The sequence below is a fragment of the Bactrocera tryoni genome, unplaced genomic scaffold (genome assembly GCF_016617805.1).
Source record: "Bactrocera tryoni isolate S06 unplaced genomic scaffold, CSIRO_BtryS06_freeze2 scaffold_7, whole genome shotgun sequence".
Lineage (NCBI taxonomy): Eukaryota > Metazoa > Arthropoda > Insecta > Diptera > Tephritidae > Bactrocera > Bactrocera tryoni.
Genome location: NW_024396366.1, coordinates 7,967,904 through 7,990,603, shown reverse-complemented (window position 1 = coordinate 7,990,603; position 22,700 = coordinate 7,967,904). Strand labels below are relative to the sequence as shown.

Below are 22,700 nucleotides of genomic sequence, written 5' to 3'. Positions count from 1 at the left end.
TAAAATGAACGCAATTCTTTAATATTTTTGGGTTCGGGAAAATTAGTAATTGCTTCTACCTTTTCCCATTATTCACCGAAAATGCCGTTTTTTCTATGTCTAACGGCTTTAGTGGGATCTGATGGAACCCACTTTTGAGGTCTAGCGTGGTAAAAAATGAATTGCCGCCTAAATGCGATAACATACCCTCTATTTCGGACATCGGATATCTATCCGCTATAGTTAAACTGTTTAATTTCCTATAATCGATCACTAACCTATACTGTTTACTTCCACTGGAATCGGGTTTTTTTACCACGATCCACACAGGGGAATTATAGGGGGATCTGGATGGTCTTATAATGCCACCGTTCAGTAGTTTTTCCACCTGTTTCTCTACTTCGCCTCTAAGCGATGCTGGATATGGATAAAACATACTATATATTGGAGAATCGGATGACGTTCTGATCTCTTCCACTACTTTGGTAGTATAAGTTAACCGTTCATCCGGTTCTGAAAGTAAGTTAGGATGCTCTGTAACCAATTTCTGTAGAGCTATTTTTTGATGGGGAGTAATGTTGTCATCGTGTATTTTGATAGCATTTACTGCATCTGTTTTTAATTCTTTAATTAATATTTTTAAATTATTTTTAATTGTCAAGGTTCCCTCTCTAATGTTAATAACAGCATCTAGCTGCCGAAAGCTATCATAGCCCAAAATGCCATGAAAAGCTCTTAAAGTGGGTAGTATAAAGAATTTTAAAGTTTCTGTTTGATTAAGAAGCTGTAAAAATGTGTGGTGTTTTATTTCTATATCACCAGCAATAGTTTTTCTAGTACTTTTTTTTGCTAAATTGGGTTGAATATAATTCTGGCTGGAGCCAGTGTCAATTAAAAATTTGAATACTTCGCTGCTCTTCGTGCGGCATTCAAAGCAAGGCAACGAAGAGCTTTTTAACCTAAAAAATGAATATCGCTATATTCGTAATATTGTCCTTCATCCTGTATATTGTCGTCCGCCACACCCAAATAATCATTCAGATTATCTTCTGAGCCAGTGTTCGAGGTAGCGCTTGGAGTATTACTTATATGAAAATTGCATTGTGCCTTTTGTGGCTTGAGATTTCTTTCAGAAGTGGTCTGTGGTGGCCCTTTGCCGAATAATTGATTATTTTGTGGCCGGTTCATATAGTTAATGCGGCGCGAGCGCAAAGTTTCATCTATCTCCATAGGCACCGGCGGTTTTGGGGGGCGCATAGGCGGTTGGTTAAAGGGTGTTTGTGCATTTAAGTTCCGATCAAATCTTTGATTTGGAAAGTTATGTGAAATAAGTTGTGGATGTGGATGTGGATGTGTTTATGCATTTAAATTCTGATTAGGTCTTTGATTAGGAAGATTTTGTGAAATAATTTGTGGTTGTGGCTGTGGTAAGTAAGCAATTTCGGGGAAGAAATTTTGTTGGTTTACTTCCCTCTGAAAATTTCTCGAAGGTAAAGGTGGTGAGGTGTTTCGCTGCATCCCTCTACGATCCATATTGGTGTTGTGTGCGTACCGTGTGCGGAATCCCTGATTCTCCAACTTCAAGCACAAGTGTAATGCTTGGCGCAGATCCATTGGTTCCTTCATGCCCAATAGTTTAGGCAAGTCGCCGTTGAGGCCGCGCACAAACGTATCTAGCGCCTTGTTTCTGTATGTGTGAGTAAGAAGATTACGAGCCTCGCTACCCACCTCCATACAGCCTAGCTTATTAAGTATTAAAGATAAATTGGAATAAACGGCCTGGTAAAATTCTTCAATTGACCTATTTCCCTGAACCAAAGAAGTCATTTGGTATTCTAGGGTGGATACACCACGCTTGTCGGCGTAATGTAAAGTTAGACACTTACAAATAGCACCCCAGTCTAAGGGTGTATTGTATGACTCAAGGGCAGCATCCGCGTTGCCGACGATTTTATTCCTTATCACGTTAAGGATTCCGTAGAATTTAGGTGTGTCCTTACTCGCTTCGTAAATATTTAATATTCGATTTACACTTTTTTTCCATGAATTGAATTCGGCGGGATTTCCCGAGAATTCGCGTAAACATTTTACTACATCAGGTATCTTGTCTAAATCTGATAAGTTGCTTGCATGTTCTATATTGATGGTTTGGTCGCAAGTGTCTGCTAAGCCCGCATTCGGATTAAGGGTTGCCCTAACAATGCTGGGCCCCTGCCTGTTTAACACGTCTAAAGCTACCCTTCCTATTAGGTTTACGAGGTCATCCTCGTTTATTGTAACGTTAGCTGATCCTGAATTTCCTGCAGGATCATTCGCCCTGATTACTGGTGGACGAACCAGATTATTTGGGTTCGACATTGTTTATTTTGTTGTGTCTGTTAAAGAGTTCGTTTTATATTTTTCCTCACTGTCCACTACTCTTTACGTATCGGTTTCTTTTCTACTTCAATAACGTTTCAGTTTTTGCACTTACAAATTAATGCTTAAAGGTTTTATTTCAATTTTAGTTTGGTAAAAAAAAAAAATTTCGCAATCTGGGTTTCACTTAAAGTTCTTAATTAGTAATTATCACTTAACTTACAATACAATAACGACTTTCATTCTTTGCCTCTTGATATTGTTGGTTGTTAATGTTGATAGGTGCTGATGAGTTGGCTTGCGCCCAACGCGTCCTTTTTGCTCTGCTACTAAGGGGCCTGATCTCACACTAGCACAGTTGTTTTTATTATCACTACACGTTCTCCGAAGAAGGATTCTTAACGCCTTTTGTTTTCCTTCGCGACGTAGGAGCTTATTTTAGCTCGGGCGCCAGTTATGGGTTTACTTGTCAAAAGTAAAAAATATTTTATTTTTCCGGTCTTACGACCTTTATTGTTCAACCGCTCTCTTAACTCTAAACTTAAAAAATTGTATAATTCTTATCGTAACTTAATGCGCCTACTGTTCTGCTGACATCGATTCCCACGTTCCGCTGGATTTCCAGAGAATCACGCCACACTGCGCTAGACGCATCGTCAGCAGCTTTGCAAGTAGAACGGATGCGCGTGTCTTTTGGTTGCTTTAAATGTTATTGTTGCTAACTTATATGTATAAATAAATTTGCTTTCGGTTCCTTATGTTCAATTCGCTTGAGGATATGTACATATGTATGTTTGTACTTATTCTCTTTTATGCTATATTCTTCTTCCTATTTTTTGCTTACTTTTTTAGAAGCAATTCCTCTCACCGCTTAATAAACTGAATAGGTATTGTTCTTATAATTTGCAAGTATCCTTCTCACAGTTAATGAACTGGAGCGGTATTGCCAGAATAGTTTGAAAATAAATTTTTATTGAACTCTTGTGGATTGTGCGTATTGTATACACGAAGGTAAGCTTAAAATGCAAGGAATAGTAATTTATTTAGTTAAATTTATTAAAAAAAAAAAATATATATATATACTGTGGATATATATATACATATATATTATTTACCGTATTGTTTTGTATCGGTACTTAAATTTCCCGCCGATTTGGAACTTTTACCAACCGTTTTTATTAAACGGGTTTGATTTCTATCGGTTCTATTAAATTGACCGTTTGTGCAACGTTACATACATATATACATAATAAATAAAATCAAAAGTGGAATGGATACACTCACTCTGATTTTCCTCGGGGGCTTTGTGTTTGGATTTTCGTGAAAAGTGGTGTTTTATTTGTATTTTGGCAGTTCATAGTGTCGGAGTTAGTATTTTGGCTATTTTATTCATTTGTTTGTTAAGAGTTCGCGCCCGTATTTTGTTAATTTATTTTATTTTCGCGCCCGTATTGTATATGTTGGTTTGCACCCACTTTCGGTTAATGCTTTATTTGTTAATTTGGAGTTATCACAATTTTGCACATATGTTAGCTTTAGTATGTATTATTATTATTATATTATTTCAATGCACTGCTTTCTGGTTTTTAATTTAATTTTTTTTTCTTACACCACACTTTTTGGTTTGTCATATACAAGAATGTATGCATGTATGTATGTATGTAGATTTTGTGCAACGTTACATACATATATACATAATAAATAAAATCAAAAGTGGAATGGATACACTCACTCTGATTTTCCTCGGGGGCTTTGTGTTTGAATTTTCGTGAAAAGTGGTGTTTTATTTGTATTTTGGCAGTTCATAGTGTCGGAGTTAGTATTTTGGCTATTTTATTCATTTGTTTGTTAAGAGTTCGCGCCCGTATTTTGTTAATTTATTTTATTTTCGCGCCCGTATTGTATATGTTAGTTTGCACCCACTTTCGGTTAATGCTTTATTTGTTAATTTGGAGTTATCACAATTTTGCACATATGTTAGCTTTAGTATGTATTATTATTGTTATATTATTTCAATGCACTGCTTTCTGGTTTTTAATTTAATTTTTTTTTCTTACACCACACTTTTTGGTTTGTCATATACAAGAACGTATGCATGTATGTATGTATGTAGATTTCGTGCCACTTCGTTCTTATATATTTTTCTTGGTGTCACTGCACTTTTTTCATATGTAAAACCGTTTTTTTTTCTTTGTTGTTTTTACATATATATGCACTTAAATATATATATATGTACATATATACATATATATATATATTTTTTTTTTAACGTTTCACCAATGTGCCGTTCGTTTTGCCTCGAAGGACCATGTATTTTTCAGTAACTCACCGTTTTTGCTGTGCACTGCAAATTTTTTTTTATATTTTCGCACGCACTCACCTTCACGATCACCACAAAATTTGTTTTGTTAAAAATTAAAATGGCGAATTGAGGAATTGTTTTAAAATTGGTAAACGCGTGTATATATATAGGTATGTATTATAAGGATCTGTGTACAATTTTAATGTTAACGTTATAAAAGTAATAGGTAAAAAAAATGTTTATAACTCCGACACTATGAACTGCCGAAAAACTATGAACTGCCAAAAACTGGATGAGGGAAAAACGCTCGTTCGAGATGTTCGCACAGGCGTGCAGGTCGCTGTAAAGATCGAAAGCGAAATAAGAAGCTGATCTCTTTTTGGTTCCTTTTTTTCCCTTTGTGTGTGGAATCAGCTGGTGTGATGTGGTTGGTTAGTGTGTAGTGTGGAATGTGGGTTGTAAGCTCTGATGATTTGTGAAGTGAGTATGGTGAAGGTGCGTGTCAGTGTTGTGAAGTTGAGTTGATGTGGTGTGATAGTGTGGTGTATGTGTGGATGTCCGGGGGAGGATGCTCATTTATACAATACTATTTTGGTTGCATACCCACGACTGCATAAATACTATGTACTAGTTCGATTTCGAAGACAGCCAATACGACATAGAAGGTGCGTTCCAAAGTAAACAGGACTTAATAAAAGAACTGAACAAATGTTTTTACGGCAAAATCAATTTATTTTGTTCTAAATAGTCTCCTTCTGACTCAATACAGCTTTTTGCACCGCCAGTATGCCGGTGCAATCCTTTTGAATGGCCTCTACGTCTGCATAACGTTTTCCTTTCATGAGCAAATGCATTTTTCCGAAAAGGAAGAGGTCGCACAGAGCCATATCAGGTGAATACGGGGAGTGGTTAATGATTAAAATGTGATTTTTGTCAAATAATCCGTCACAAGCGTCGATCAATGATTCCTAAATGTTCGGTCAAAATGGGATAAATCGATGTTTTGATGATGTTCCATTTCCATGAATTTGAATGTATCCTTAGTGGCGTATTTCGTCTGCAATAAGGATTCTTGGTTAACCAGAACTTAAATGACAGATCGATGATAACCAAATATTGAGAAAACGGCCTTAATAGTTCTAATACTGTAACCTACAATCACCTGTATTCATTAATTTCGTTCCGGTAGGCGAGTCCAATCGTCATTGAAGTATTGCTAACGCACAAAAATGACATGGAGCATATTTTAATCTGCGAGTCTCTGATGAATCGGAACAAAATCTTTGATTTAGTTAATTATGTTTCTATTAATCTCTCTTTTTAGGCTTAATATGATGTATTTATTGAGTTCTTAAATTAGCTACTGCTTTGCCCAGAGTTATCTTGGATTTTAGTTACATGTATGAATAAATAATGTTAAAGCTCGTGTCTTGCAAGATTTTTTGAGTTAGTGTAGTCTTCTTATACACGTAACTACTAAAAATTTCTTGGATTATATTACTTTTAGGCATTATCAATTTACCATAATGGGGACGGTATTGAGCTTTAATCCAAGAGAACGCCATCCGTTTTATTCATCCCAGACTAGCATCCAATATAACCAACAATCTGACGTTCGAAACGAATATATATTGGAAGGTTCTTCTTTAATGGACTCTCATTTGAACAACTTTTGCTACGAGCAGTTGAATAATGCCAAAAATCAAGAAACGAAGCAAAGTATTCGTGTCCCGCTTGCTAAAAATGGCATAATTGCGCATAATGGATGTGGAAGGATAAATGTAGGCAAGCAAAGTCATGTAACCAGCTATAGTTTCAATAAATTAAAAGGTACAAAAGATGCAATTAACAATGATTTGGATTTACACAATGAAAATTCTGCACTTTTCACGGAAAAAAATACTATTGAAAAGAGTATGAAAAAGCATTCGTTATTTATTAGTGCATTGTCTTGGAAAAAACTTGCTGCGTCGCATAATAAAAAGAAAATTGAAAATAAAAATAAATGTGCTAATATACCTACAGGTTGTTTCAAAACTCATCCGTTGGATGCCTCAAATGTATCTTATACCGATAAAAATAAAAATGTTCGCTTGCATTTCAACCATATTAACGACAGTCAACACATAAATTTAAATCAAGATGTCTCTCAACCATGTAACACGCTCTTTTCAAATTCTAAAACTAAAAAGCAAATAACATCACAAGATCTTGTTAGAATTAATACCACTAATTTTAATAAGCATAACAAATTGATTCAAAAAGAGCCTTTGACTTTATCTTTGACCCCACAATCGCAGACAATCCAAAATAAAAACAGCCACATTCCGAGGAAAACTGTAATCCAGGTGAGTTCTAATTTTACTATTATACTACGAATGTTATAGCGTGCTTATCATCTCCATGGTGGTGGAAGTTACATGAAAATGCCTTTTTAGGTGAATATAAATATTGTAAGGAGAATTTGATATGCAACAATGTACATCTGACAAAATGTTGTTTAGTTTAAATATTTTTTTTGTCGAAATATTTTTTTTCCAGGTTGGTATGACTGTCAGTGACATCTGTGCCAACTGTCACATCAAAATAATCAGTAGTCTTTAGTATAGTATGTTTGTCTTTCTGACGTACATAAAGTGCATTCGGCGATTTTTACGATGAGTGAAAGTATTATACACAGAAGTTCCATTAAATTTTGCGTGTGAAAAGGTTTAGAATGTTATAAAGGCCTTCGGTAAAAATTGATTTTTGATTCGCACAAATTATTTAAAGCGGGTCGAGAACGCGTTGACGTCCAGGACCGTCATCAACATCAACTGATAATCAGCACGTCAATAAAACAAAGGAATTGATACTTGAGAATCTACGATTAACGATCAAATATTTTACTGTCATCGTTGGCATATCGGAATTATCCGTGAAAACCATTTTGAAAGATAATTTGGATCTAAGAAAAGTGAAAGCACGATTGGTTCTAAATTCACAAAATATTTGGTAAAAACAGCGTCGCGTTAACGTCTGTCAAACAATACTTTCCGACTACCAGGATGTCATGAAGCGTATTACTACAGTTTTCTTCGATTATCCGAACTCCTTCCGAATGGCCAATCTTTCAACAAGGAATATTATTTGAGTGTTTTGCGTCGTTTGCATCACGATAATGCACCGTCGCAAATTGCATCGATTCTTTGAGTGTTTGCCAAATTTTCAACCAATATCATGCCCCAAACATCGTATTCGCCTGATTTAGTTCTATATGACTTCTGACTACTGAGCAAACTCAAACGACCGCTTCGGGGAAACCATTTTGAGTCAACTGAAGCATTGAACTTAAATCGTTACCCGCATTGAAGGCTATTCCGGAAGTTGACTTTAGCAAATGTTTTAAGGATTGGAAGAAAAGTTGGCACAAGAGTATTGGGGCCAAGGGGGATTACATTGAGGGGAAAATACGACATAGATTTTGCATAATGAATTAAAAATTTTAAAATTATGAACAAAATCTTTCTTTTTTTTTGCTCATAGTATAATATATCATATTATTAGGAGGTTAGAAATTAGATGAACATATGTATATGGTATATTCTTCTTCTTCTTATTTATTGGCGTAGACACCGCTTACGCGATTATAGCCGAGTTAACACCAGCGCGCCAGTCGTTTCTTCTTTTTGCTACGTGGCGCCAATTGGATATTCCAAGCGTAGCCAAGTCCTTCTCCACCTGGTCCTGCCAACGGAGTGGAGGTCTTCCTCTGCTTCCCCCGCCGGGTACAGCGTCGAATACTTTCAGAGCTGGAGTTTTTTCGTCCATTCGGACAACATGATTTAGCCAGCGTAGCCGCTGTCTTTTAATTCGCTGAACTATGTCAATGTCGACATATATCTCATACAGCTCATCGTTCCATCGAATGTGATATTCACCGTCAACGCGCAAAGGACCATAAATCTTTCGCAGAACTTTTCTCTCGAAAACTCGCAACATCGACTCATCAGTTGTTGACATCGTCCAAGCCTCTGCACCATATAGCAGGACGGGAATTATGAGTGACTTATAGAGTTTGGTTTTTGTTTGTCGAGAGAGGACTTTGCTTCTCAATTGCCTACTCAGTCCGAAGTAGCACCTGTTGGCAAGAGTTACCCTGCGTTGGTTTTCTAGGCTGACATTGTTGGTGGTGTTTACGCTGGTTCCAAGATAGACGAAATTATCTACGACTTCAAAGTTATGACTGTCAACAGTAACGTGAGTGCCAAGTCGCGAGTGCGACGACTGTTTGTTTGATGACAGGAGATATTTCGTCTTGCCCTCGTTCACTGCCAGACACATTTGTTTTGCTTCCTTGTCCAGTCTGGAGAAAGCAGAACTAACGGCTCGGGTGTTGAGGCCGATGATATCAATATCATCGGCGTACGCCAGCAGCTGCACACTCTTCTATGTAGAAAATGGTACCTTCTCTTATTAGTTCTGCAGCTCGAACTATTTTTTCCAGAAGCAGGTTGAAGAAGTTGCACGATAGGTAATCGCCTTGTCTGAAACCTCGTTTGGTTTCGAACGGCTCAAAGAGGTTCTTCCCGATTCGGACGGAGCTTTTGGTATTGCTCAACGTCAACTTACACAGCCGTATTAGTTTTGCGGGGATACCAAATTCAGACATCGCGGCATAAGATATATATATATTACTAGTCGATAATTGAGCATCAAAAATGAGCAAATTAAGGAGACTCGTTGAATTCCAGTTGTCCCTCTGTCGGTCCATGCAAACGATAAATTGAGTAAAAAGTAAGGAAAGTGTAAACGAACATTTTATAGTCGAAACCATGAACAGGAAAAGAAGCTTCATTCCTCATATATCCTCATATATCTTTATATTACGTATATTAGAATAAGGATAAGTATTGACCCGATTTTGCCCCTTTTTGACACATACATTTTCATTAGGAAAAGAAGAATATTTTGAGTAAAAAACTAGCTATAGGCTCTATGGTCAAGTATAGTTGATATGCTTGATTTTTATACTGAAAAGTGAATGAATTAGAGGGAACTTATAATATACAAGTAAGAATGGGCTCGGTTCGGGGTAACCGAACATGTAATACTCTCGCAAGGATCAAAATCGAGATAATACCTTCAGGTGTTGCAAAACTTTTAAAAATTAAAAAAATTTGCAAACGAATTCAATATTCATTATTCGTCCGAAGTCTGAATGATTACAATTCTAAGATCCTAGACTTAATTTATTCGGTATATGAAGAAAATGTCAACCAGACGCCCGAAAATAAAAATGATTTTCGTTTGGATCAATTTCATTCATAACACAGGTCAACACGATTTTTGATATTTATTAGATTATAATTAGAAAACTTTTTTTTTAGATATAAGAGTTGTTTTTATTCAAGATATGTGATAAACAATAATATATAAATGTAAAATAACAAGAAATTACTGTCTAAAAGTGCATATTTTTTGTATTTCTTTTATGCTCATATGAGCTCTCTCGTATTAAACCCCAAATATACTTATCGATGTAGATCAGCCAAAAGCAAACTTAAAGAACTAAAGATTAATATTTAAGTGTTTTTCAATGTCTAGAATCAGAATCAAAGCATGAGAACAGAAACCCAAAAAAAAATATTTTTTTGTTGACCGGTGTAATCAGCACAAAATCACATTATGTATAAGAAAGTATATCAAAATATCACGTTGTATATTGACCAACATAAACGGTTTAAAGTCCGCTGGAAATTGAGAAATCATCACTTCTGACTATACCTAAATATACTGAGGAATATGTTTCCATCCAATTTTATACATACTATGTGGTATATGGGAATTTGGGGTAATTGCATACTAAATCCACATATATTGGGCTTTAAACTATAGTGTATTCAATACGAGGTTTGTTCAAATAGTACCGCGAATTTTGTATTTTTTAAGGAAAAGTTTATTCATTCATGAACATTTATTTTGTCTTCATTAAAGTAATCATCTCCCGATATATTAGGCGTGCTTTATTTGACCAGCAATTTAAGCTATGTATTAGCTTATTTTGTATGGAAGACTTAGCCAAATGGTTACAAGTATGTTGGATTGTGATAAGCTATCATAGCTTGTATGTATATTGAACTAGAGGCATTACCAGTTCATCGCTTTTTTCATTCACAATAGCTATGATTTTTCCAAAAAAAAGTAGTTGGCAATAACGATAAAGTTAATTTTGACAGATGAAAATGAAAAACAAACCAAAATTACAAAATTTTGTATTTAGTTTAAGTTAAAATTAATAAAAATGGGTTAAACCACGTCAAGTGGTCCATGAAAATTTCGAAAAATCTCCGATTTTGAAAATTAGCAGTTCATTAGGAAGGCGACTAGGCGCATACCCCGTGATATATAATGTCGGGAGCTTACGAGCGAACTGCGCAACGATGGATGTCCCATACGTTTTAAGAGCGGTTGGGGGACAAAAAATTCAATATCTTTGGAATGGTATGAATGAACAAAAATTTTTTTGCAGATTATTAATGGTGAATATTTTCCGCGTTGTGTCACATACTTTTCAGTTTTTTTTAGCGTGAAGAACACATGAAAAATTTAAATTAAAAAAAAAAATAATGTAAATATTTATAATATAGCAGTAACATTTTTCCTCGACTTTGCAAAATTTCATCGATTTATCTCCAGTAGTTTATGAGAAAATAATTTTAAAATTTTATCGTCCTCCAAATTTCAACCTTCAATAACTTTAACAATAAAAAGAGGTTTGACGAAATATTTATATCACGGGGTATGCGTCTAGTCTCCTTCCTAATGAACTACTAATTTTCAAAATCGGAGATTTTTCGAAATTTTCATGGACCACTTGACGTGGTTTGACCCAATAGGAACATTTGCTATTATTTTTGGTGTTAATATTATCAAATGAACAAAATAAATATAATTATATAGTAATTTAATAGCCCTTTTACAACTTTAAGAATACAAACTAACCTTTCTCCAAGTTAGAGATTTTGAAACAAATTGAATATCAGCTGATTGTTATAAGAATGTGAGAATAGTGTGAAGTATTATGGGAAACCCATGGACCAGATCTTGAGATATGACTGCCCACGCCCACTAACCACTTTCCACACCTTCTAGTATGAAGTCCTTATGCATCATCTTCACTATGGAATTCAATGCTTCTGACCTATTTATTTAGAGAGTTATCATTATCAGTTTCCACATAACATCGGAGTGGACGAGTATCGGGCTATAAAGCTTTTTTTGTAACCGCGCAAATTTACAAAAAGCGAAAGGTTCAAGCGAAATTGCAGCAACGAAGAAAATGATAAAGGGCTGAGTAATGGCACATTGAGGTGGTCAGGTATTCGACTGACTTTATTTGCATAATTCTGTTCTCCAGTTCTTGATTTGCGGAGGATGTAGATTTGACTCCAAGGAGTTAATTAAGGTGTTAATGGATCTCCTCTTAGCTTAGCTTAGCTTTTATGGACTGTTAAAATGCCCCCTTAATGTTCAAGGGAGGTGGTTCAGCATAACAGCGAAAAAAATTGAGAAAATAATCGTTTACTTAGCTAGATTTCTCCCTTCCAAGCAAAACAGATTATTTTCGACCGGTTATATAGTTCATTTTGTAGTCTTCCATGGGCGTTGTATAATTGATCACATGACTAGGTTTAGATTTGATTAATGCCACGCGTTTATGATGCTAAGTGTTAAGGATGTGCAGTTTACTTTCCGGTAACCATGTTGATGGTCTGCTAGACTATCACCACTATCACACTCCCCAAATTTACGTACCACGTTGAAGCCTGAAAAATCAGAATGTGCAGGCATTTAATGAAAACACTACAGAAAAATATCTTAGCACTCGGATATGACTCAGTATCATTATGGATCAGGAGAGGATATGGAACAATCTTTCAGTTATGTGTTTCTACAGTGATGATATACTTAACTTTAAAGTTTCCACCAATTTCGGTAACCTAGAACCACCTTTCATAGTAATTAACTTAATAGATACTCAATTTAATACATTTACTATTCTTAGAGGTTAAAAAGTTTTCACAAATTTTATTAAGTTATAAATTTATAAAAATACAAATTTATTTTAATTATTAGGCATCAACTTCGGAATTATTGAAATGTTTGGGAATATTTTTACATTACCGATGTAAAAAATTGAAGAATTTTGAAGCCGGAGATGCCGTCATGTGGTTAAGAGCTGTCGATAGAAGCCTATTACTTCAGGGGTGGCAAGTAAGTATTACTTTAATAATATTAAATCAAAGTGGTTTTAATTAGTTCATCCAAATATGGAGGGAATATATGTAGAATAAATACTTTCATAGATTAATACTTGACGACCACGTACACAAGATTGGTTACGAGAGTGTTGTCAACTACTCACGATAGTGGTACTATGTATATGGATTTTACACAAAATCTACCACCCTCGATTTATATTTGAAAGAACGTTTTGTGCAAGTTTTTTTTTTAAGATAGTTTATTACAAAATTAAAAGTTAAAGTTTAAAGTTAAAAAGTTTATTTATAGCAATTAATATTTATACTCTTGCAACCAGGTGCTAAAGAGTATTATAGTTTGTTCACCTATCTTTTGTTCGTATCACCTAAAACTAAGCGAGATAGATATACTGTTATATATATTATATAAATGATCAAGATGACGAGAAAATTCTAAATCCGGTTGACTGTCTATCTGTCCGTTCGTCCGTGCAAGCTGTAACTTCTGTAAAAATTGAGATAGAGGGTTTGTCCGGAATGTAATAGGACTGATTTCTTTCCGCCGCGTTCCTAGCTAACGAAGGAGCGGCTGGTCAGTTATCTCCGAGCACCTGGAGCGTCAAGACAAAGCGTTCGCTAAAACAGAGGTAAGCGATTAAATTCTGTGTGTACTCAGTAAATCTGCAACAGAGACGTTTGATATGATCAAGCAGGCTTACCCAATTGTTGGTTTAGGAAGAAGTGGTGTGCTTCGGTGACACCACTCCCTTTTGGAGGGCCGGGAAGAGGTCGCTGATGAAGACCGTACTGGGAGAACTGCGACTTCGACAAACACTGACAATGTTACTCGTGTGCGCAAAGTATTGTGTGTGCGAAGATGGTCCTAAAAGCGCTCACTGACGACTAGAAATTGCGGTGAGTGGAAGTGTGCCAAGAAAATTTGAATGTGTGTGAAACTGATCCCCAATTTCTAAATAACGTAATCACAGATGTTTCCTTGCCTGAAAAGGCCGATGAAAGGCAAGCATTTTAAGACGACAGAGGCGATCCAAGCAGCATGCACCTCGGCTCTTAAGGCTCTTCCGGAGAATACCTTCCGTGACGCCTTCAATGCTTGTAAATCGCGCTGTCACTTGAACTTAATCCTTCTTTATTTGTTACTATTACTATTACCTCTGCCGTTCGTGGACCAACGCTGCTTTATCAATATGTTAACTGGCTGATCAACGTTTTTTTTAACAATTTTCTTACTCCATGGGATCGATTCGGTACTATCGCGCTGACAGCGAAAAAATTGATTCGATTGTACGTAGAGACCGTAAACTTGTATTACTGGAATTTGAATTACGGCAATTCGAAAGATCGGTTCCGTTAATTATTGTTAATGACTCTCTCTCTCTCAAAACATGGTTGTTCCTGCCATGTCTATATTTTCCGGTACTCACCACATTCCAAAATCGGGGGAAATTCTACGGTCTCGTACGGCAAAGCGGCGAAAGAAGCGGTGTTGGCTGATCATTTATATTGCGCTCTCATAAGATAGGTCGTATCAGCTGATTCGGGCTGCAGGTTTATGTTGTTCGCTGTTTCTGCTATTCCTCTGTAACGCTATGCGAAATACAATACGATTCCAAAGCCCTATGCGATACGATAAACAATTGATACTCTGTATTGCTTACGCATCACTAACAATGCTGTTCACCTTTACTTTTTGTTCTTTTTATGCAATAGTTGGCATTACTGTCAAAAATGTCAAAGTATATTACTAATATTTATTATTTATTACAATTGAAATTACAAAAAATAAAAAAAAAAATCTAGCAACTGAAGCTAACCGATTTTGTTCCATAATATACTATATAACTTACATTAAATTATGAATATTTAAAAGTTTTAAATAATTGAATATACTTTTGACATTGTATTGGTTTGGGGTGTTTAGTATGAATATGGGATCTTGTTGAAATACTGTGGATCGGTGGAGGTTTAAGGATTGACATTTCTTAAGGATATGGGTGATTGTTAAAAGAGGATGAGTTGCAAAGCCAAGCACGTTGGCTGTGACTCCTTCCTCATCAAGTGAATATGTGTAGGACAGGTGTGCACAAGGCGTAGCTTTATAAAACATTTGTTCAATACTGCTGTGGTATTGGTTGGTAGCCTTATTGCGTGTTTGTCTGGATTTATGCTTCTGTAATGACCAATTTCTTTCCTCCATTCGTATTGGAGAAGGTTTTGTAATATTGGATGGAATAAATAGCTGAAAGGGACATGTTGAAGCCGCCTTGTTTTTAAGTTTATAAGGGAAGTCCTAATGGTAGCTATTTCTTCTGAGTGGTTATGAACTCCATGCAGTATTGCTCTGTTATCTGTACAGATAATAAACTTATTGCTTTTTTTGGTGGCGAATTAGAATAGAAAGCGTGATGATAAATGATTCATAGCAATCAAGGGGAGTAGGCTAAGATTGTCATTCAGGGCTAGGCCAAAAATCGCTTTCCCGATGCATCTTGGAAGTGTGCGATGCCATCGAGAAAACTCTGTGCCCAAAGCATATCGTGTTTCCTTTGATCATTAAGAAAAAATTTAAGCAAACAAAAGCTTTTACTTGGAGTCCTAGTCCTTTCAATTGGAAATGATTGAAGGTATGCTTCTGCTTCAATGCAGCTTTTTGCACGGTTCAAAAGCATGTCGAACGAGTGTTTTAGCTCATTGGCCGGTATGGCAAGTGTTTTGAATGGCCTCTACGTCTGCATAACGCTTTCCTTTCATGGGAAAATGTTTTAGTATTATGCTTTAGTATTATTATTATTTTTTATCATAATTATCTGAGGCTTGTTTGCAAAAAAACCTTCATCCTACTCCAGTTTTTCAGCCTGATGTACCACCTATGTCTAGAGTATTTCCCTGAAAAATTATTTGTATTTGGCGGTCTCCTATTTTGTTGCTAGAAATACAAGGTGTGTTCCAAAAAAAACAGGACTTTTTGAATCTGGCGCTCCCTGGTGGCGCCATATACATATATATGTCGACTGGTGCGTTAGAATCTGCTATTTTTATCGATTGTCTAGTGAGCCAACACTAAGTTTTGTTTTACAATTAGTAAAACTTTTACCGAAACGTTTCAACCGGTGAAACAAGTTTATGGCGATGGTTGCCTATCGCGTAGCAGAGTGCACGAGTGGTTTCAACGTTTTCAAAGTGGTCGTGAGGGCATAAATGGCGATCAACATGTGGGTCAATCAAAATCCGTGATCACCGGAAATTCCATCGAAACTGTGCGTTAATTCATCAAAAATCGGCCGAAATCATTATAGAAATTCATGGAAATGGAATTGAACATCTCGAAAACATCGAGTTATCGCATTTTGACCGAACATTTGGGCTTACGAAAGGTGTGTGACTGACGACCAAAAATTGCTCAGAATCAAAATCATCGATCGAGGCTTGTGACCGATTATTTGACCAAAAATCACATTTTAATCATTAACCACTCCCCGTATTCACCTGATATGGCACTGTGCGACTTCTTCCTTTTCGGAAAAATGCATTTGCTCATGAAAGGAAAACGCTATGCAGACGTAGAAGGCGTAGAGGCCATTCAAAAGGCTTGCATCGGCATACTGGCGGCCATACCGGCCAAAGAGCTAAAACATTCGTTTGACACACTTTTGGACCGTGCAAAAAACTATATTGAAACAAAAAGAGACTATTTTGAATAAAAATAATTTGATTTTGCCGAAAAAACATTTGTTCTGTTTTTTTTTAATCCTGTTTACTTTGGAACGCACCTTGTATTATGGATTGATAAATTGTGTGTGTAACCCTATAATTTTGTTGCTAATTTTCGAAATCTTTAAAATTAATTGTATTTCTTTGTACACTTTAAGACCCATTGCTGTCAAAACTATTGTATTTTTTAGGACATAAATTTCTTTCGTCAAGGCGTAGTATATACAGACTTATAGCCACTATAACGTGCACTGTCCTTTTGGAGAGGACTGAGAATGCCAGCTCTGTTACAAAACCCGATACACAACAAGGCATAATGGGCATACATAACTAATTTTACCAAATAGCTTTAAAGCAAAGATGAAAAGAGTTAGTAAACTTACTATATAAGGTCCTACGTTAGTGGATCAAAATGATGCATTCAGCACTAATTGATCCCATGTAAGAAACTCTATTTTATACCCGAAAATTGATATAAAGAAGTTTTATTTCTTATTGCATGCGCAAAAGTTTCTGCAGATATTTGATTTATCCTTTGGGTGAGCACCACTGAAAACATATCGTTCATGACCTCGCCGTTTTCGTCGAAAGCTCCGAACTCAGTAATACTATGTTCGGACTGACAACGAAAACATGTTTTCGTGGGTAAACTGGTTTTCGCACGAAAACTTGTGTTTTCGTCCATGTAAAGTCTGTCAAACGAGAACACAGTTTTCGCTGAAAACTATTTGAAAACTTACATTCCACTCATTATAATCGGTGCCTGCTCTAGTTTAACCGATGTTTTTGGAAGACATATTTTGCCGGGCCTAATTTGTCACTTGATATTTGTTTACATTCCATATACAAATACAGCTGTCACTTGATATTCTAATATTATGGGGATTCTCTTGCTCTTGCAAAACCTTGCACGGGCAGAAATTGCAGAATTTTCCTCTTGGTGCAACGGCACAACAACAAACACACGCAGAAAATTATTTGCAATGGCTGTAAAATATGTCAGACCAAAACCCATGTTTATTTTAGTGCCGTCATATATCACTAGATTCTGCAATGGGTGCGCTCTTGGCCTTGCATATTTCGGTATAGGATTTATGCATTTTGTGTCATCGTGCAATCTTGCAAGAGCAAGAGAATGCCGCTATTGATAGTTGTCAGTGAAAACTCATCGAAAACACACATTGTCCGTCCGAACGACTTAGATTCTACAACATACAAATGTATTTTCAATGTCGGTCCGAACATAGTATAATATAATCAATTATTTCATTGATTCTCCTGCTTAGTTCACTAATAATGCCTACTGTTATTGTTGTTAATTTCCTAGTTATCGTCATTTGGTTTTTCCCAAAGTGTATTCAACAAAGTGAACTAAGTATTTGACTTACGCTTATTTGACAATAAAATAGTAAACAATTCATGTATTTGTTTATATTAACCCGTGTGTTTTTTTTTTTGATCTTGAACAATATGAAGCCACTTGCTTTACATACATATATATGATAAATATAAACGTAATAGAAATATATACAACCAATTTATTTGTTCTCAACGTTATAATGAATTCATATTTATTTTACAAACAATTACATACGTGTATAAATGCAACATTATTCACAAATTTTATTGTAACTATATATATACGTCGTAACCAGTAGCCCGCCAAACTATTAGAAACTGTATGCAGATGTTTATGCGACTCTTTAAATTATAATAGTTATTATGATTCTTTCATATAGTTCATTCCAAAGCATAAATCAAAAATTAAATGAGTAGTTTTGTTTCTAATATTGTATTTTCAAGTAAGTGTATAAAACATTTTTTTGTCGCTGTGATATTTTTGATGCAACTGTTTATTTTTCAAATTTTTGTTCAAATGCTTGATTCGAAAATGTATCCTGCACCTAAAAAACAATTTCTTGACATTATCCTCAAGAGCAATATCTTTGCATTTATCAAAAAGTATGTCTACCAAATTTCTGTCACTGCAAATGTTGTCGTTATTCACATTTATAAACACTTCTTCTAAAAGTTTTAACTGGTCTAAATATTTTGGTTCGGTTTTTTAAGTCCTGTCCCCCCTCGCTGGTCTACCCATGTCCATGTACTATCAGTTGAAATTCTGTCACCTAAATTTAATTTGTGTATTAAAAAACCACCCAAATATTCCAGTTCATCTTCATAAAATGAACCCAAACTTGTACTACTTAAATTTTGATTATTAATTTTGTCAAGCTCTTTACTTAAAAAGTGTTCTTCATTTATATATATGTATCTTATCTTCTAAAAAATATTCCGGCTCCAGATATAGTGTCAGCCACTTTGCATCGTCCTCTTGTACGTTCAATGTTGAGGTTAAACTTTCGGTGTTCCGTGCTACAAAAAAAAAAACACAAATTAAATAAAAACACTTTAAAGGATCATTTAAATATATCTACCAAACATATATTTTCGAAGTCGATATTTAAAATGTAGCGGTGTCGGATGGTCATATTGCCCCCAACCCTTCTCATAGCGCCAAAAAAATGCTCCAAGATGTCTTGATTCAGGCGCTGCGTTAAAATATATTCCATCCCAAAGTTTCCATGTAGGTACTCAAGTAATAGCTTAAGAGACGTTGTGGAAATAATTACTCCCTTTTGAAAAGGAGCTATTCATCGTTTATTTGGAATCAAGGGCTCAGACATTATTTTTGACATTTTTTCGAGCACTTCGTTTTATTGCAAAACTGCTTTTCCATATGGCATTGTGAACGGAGTTTGATTAGAACGAATATTAGAATTAAAAATATCAAACCAGTTATTAACAAGTTGGATAAAATCTGCACATTTCACTGCGGTATATATTTTATGTCCATCTATGTATGTAGCATCTTCTTATAGCATTAGCACACGTGTTCGAAAATAGTTGCGCAGCAAGCTTCACTTTTTGACGGCTTGCGCCTTTTACTTCCAAATGCTCATCGCTTAATTTATAAGTAATGGATACGTCCGAGACTGTCGTTAGGTTCAAAACTTGCTTAATTGTCTGTACTGTTATAATTTTTCCTTCATAAATAAAACCACTATCTATAAGGTGATTTCTAATTAATTTTTAAAGGTGCGGTGCATCAGTAAACACGAATACACGCGGTGTGTCACTATTAGGATGATTGAAACAAGTTTTTGCTAATGAATTAGTTTAAATTATTGTAAATTAAGAAGCATTCTAGCATTCTCATAAAAATATAATAATATACCATTTACAAGTTGAGATACCGATATCTTTCCACATTGCTTGATTAGAAGGCTCCATGTCCGAAACGACTCCAACGACTGTAAAGTTTGCTGAATATAGTTTTGAGATTATGTTCTCCAATGTATCTTTCTTTATTTTATAATCAAATCCATAAAAAATAGGTTGCTTCCATGAGGACACCAATCCTCGAACGAATACAAATTGCACATAGTTTGATGGTTTTCTCACGACTCTCTCCATCGGATCATACTCATAGCATGAAGCTATTTTCATCTCATCTATGGAGAGCACACAGATCCGTTCCTGTTTACTTAATTTACTATGTTCCATAAGTTTAATCACATTTTCTAAAAAACCCTTCGTCCATTTTCAATTTTCGCACCCAGTTATTCAAAGTGGCCACACACGGAAGAGGATAACCATTTTTTAGCAAATGCCTATATGCTCTCGGTCCTGATGCATGTAAGATAACAGAAGAGAATAACTATTTTTTAGCAAATGTCTATATGCTCTCGGTCCTGATGCATGTAAGATAACGGCCGATGAAATATCTGACCATGACCAATGTATATTTTTATTTACAATCAGCTTCATAATCTGACCTTCCGTAAAAAACTTTTTCACTGCGGTTACCAGCTTACTCGAGCTCGCTACTTCACTCTCTAGCGACCTAACTTGAAGTTCTAAATTTTTCTGTTCCGTGGCAACTATACATATGTTCTGCATCGCTAATACATAAGAAAATGATACGGTTTTCAGCTCAGAAAGATATTAAGAACTAAGAAAAATCGTTATATTGAACGCTTTATACTTTTCATGAACATATAATAAGTACCATGTTTTGTATGATCAATTAGTTGTTTAGAAGGTGAAAATATAACGCAAAATGTATGACAAATGATTACCCCTACATGTAAACGTATTAGCCATATCACATTAAAATTTAGTCTAAAGACACCCCAAAGTATATTCACATTATACAACGAGGAGTATTAATACAAACGCATGGCACCACGATATCTTACCATATGTAAGTAAAATAATCAGTGTTTTGCGTTATATTTTCAAATGATGTTCATTATACAAGTATGTTCATGTGATACTTTGCAAGGCAATTTTCCTCTACAGGTTAGAGAGGGCTTGATGCATGGCCTTGTTTAAACTAGACAACCAAAAATAACTTACTCGGTTTGAACAGCTGCGTTGGCAAGAGCATTATTAAAAAGCGCGTGGTTCTCGTTCATGTGCACCAGAAATTTACACCAATTCCACAGCAGAAACTCCTTACCACAAAAACTACAGCACAGCATGTATAGCTTCCGAACATTTGTTAAAATTTTCGCGCAAACAAGTTTGTCTTGAGACCTAATCAATAGTAAAAACGCAAAATTTCTATTTATCAAAATATGAGGGTTTCTTACTTTTTTTCTTGAAGATTGGGAAGTAAGTTTAATGAGGGTACTGCATCGGGGCTTAGTCGTCTTCTTTTAAGGGGAGATTATTTTATTTCCCCCGCCTACATATTCTCGATGACAAACTGAGTTGTACGCCACATACTTTTTCCCATTCCTTCCGTTGCGATTTGTGATTTGGAACACAAAACGTTGGTAAGTTGCTTCCATGAGTTGGTTTGCATAGGCAACAAGTATTCGGCATTTTATTCAGTTATTTAAAAAAATATTGTTTTTCGTTTTGAAATTTGCTTACTTTTGAATTTCCGAATTTGAATTTTTGAATAAATGTAAGGGTTAATCCAATGACAACATTCATGTCAAATAAGCGTAAAGAAAAATTAAATGTCATATACTTAGTTCACTTTGTTGAATACACTTTGGTTTTTCCTAGGTTTAAAATGATGTTTTAGTTTATTTTTGCATTCCTCCCAATTTGGCAAGATGCAAAAAATTTTTTACCTTTTCTTAAATTTTTATTTATTTATTTATTTATTTATTTAGAAGAGAAATAAATATAAATAGTTATTCCACTTATGTATATGCAAAGCAATGGCTGCTAGGGTCTTCGGCTTGATTAATATTTACAGATTATGTTATTACATTTTTATTACTTTAGTCTAAAGCAAATTAAAGATTAGTTTGTACTTCAGTTACTTATATATTAAATATTTAATTTGCATATTTGAATATATTTTACAAATCTTAAATTTCCGATAATTTCGCCTCTTTTATTCACTGTCGATGATACCCACAGTGGACCCATGCATTGAAGTCTCCCATCCATAATTAGAGTAGTAAACTGTTTTATGATATTGTCGAGTTCTCTATAAGTAAAACTTTGATGAGGTGGTACGTAGCAATTAAAAATTGTAAATTTAAATCCAATTTCTATTTCAATAATTATGCAAGAAATGTTGCTGACGATTGAAATTTGCTTATGATTTACAGATTTCTTGACGAAAACTGCAATTCCTTGTTTGGCGTATAAGTTTTGTGTACTATTGTGGAAACAGCTATGATATTTATTAGGAGGGTATACCTTTTTATTGCAAGGGGTATAGGTTTCTTGGAGTGAAATAATTTCAGCACAAAATTTATTAATAAGGATATTTAAATCAGGGTAGTTGTAGGTAGGAGTGGAGGATGGAGTCATGTGTAGAAGTTCACGCAAGTGAGGAAAGTTCTCTGATCGCCATTCACTTGGGAGTGGCCAGAAACGATTCTTTTACACGTGGCTTAAGCAGCTCACTACTTCCGGTCTTTGACCAAGTATCCTCTGGGTAGCCTAAGAACATCCGTTTGAAGGCGAGCTAAAGTGAGAAGGCGAAACATCCCCTGCATAGGGTTGTGCGCTGGGTTTGGGACCCGCCACGTGAAAAAACACCCCCCAGGATT

At 35.4% G+C, this 22,700-nt stretch overlaps 1 protein-coding gene across 2 annotated transcripts in view; it reads left to right on the top strand.

Annotated features, from left to right (window-relative positions):
• Nucleotides 1–22,700, top strand: part of LOC120781387 (cyclin-dependent kinase 5 activator 1) — a 316,650-nt gene that overhangs the window by 42,631 nt on the left and 251,319 nt on the right. For both annotated transcript variants that reach the window (XM_040113595.1, XM_040113596.1), the window contains exons 2-3: nucleotides 6,147–6,987; nucleotides 12,758–12,895. In XM_040113595.1, coding sequence (XP_039969529.1) covers nucleotides 6,166–6,987; nucleotides 12,758–12,895 — 960 coding nt within the window. In that variant the 5' untranslated portion in view covers nucleotides 6,147–6,165. The remainder of the gene's footprint in view (nucleotides 1–6,146; nucleotides 6,988–12,757; nucleotides 12,896–22,700) is intronic.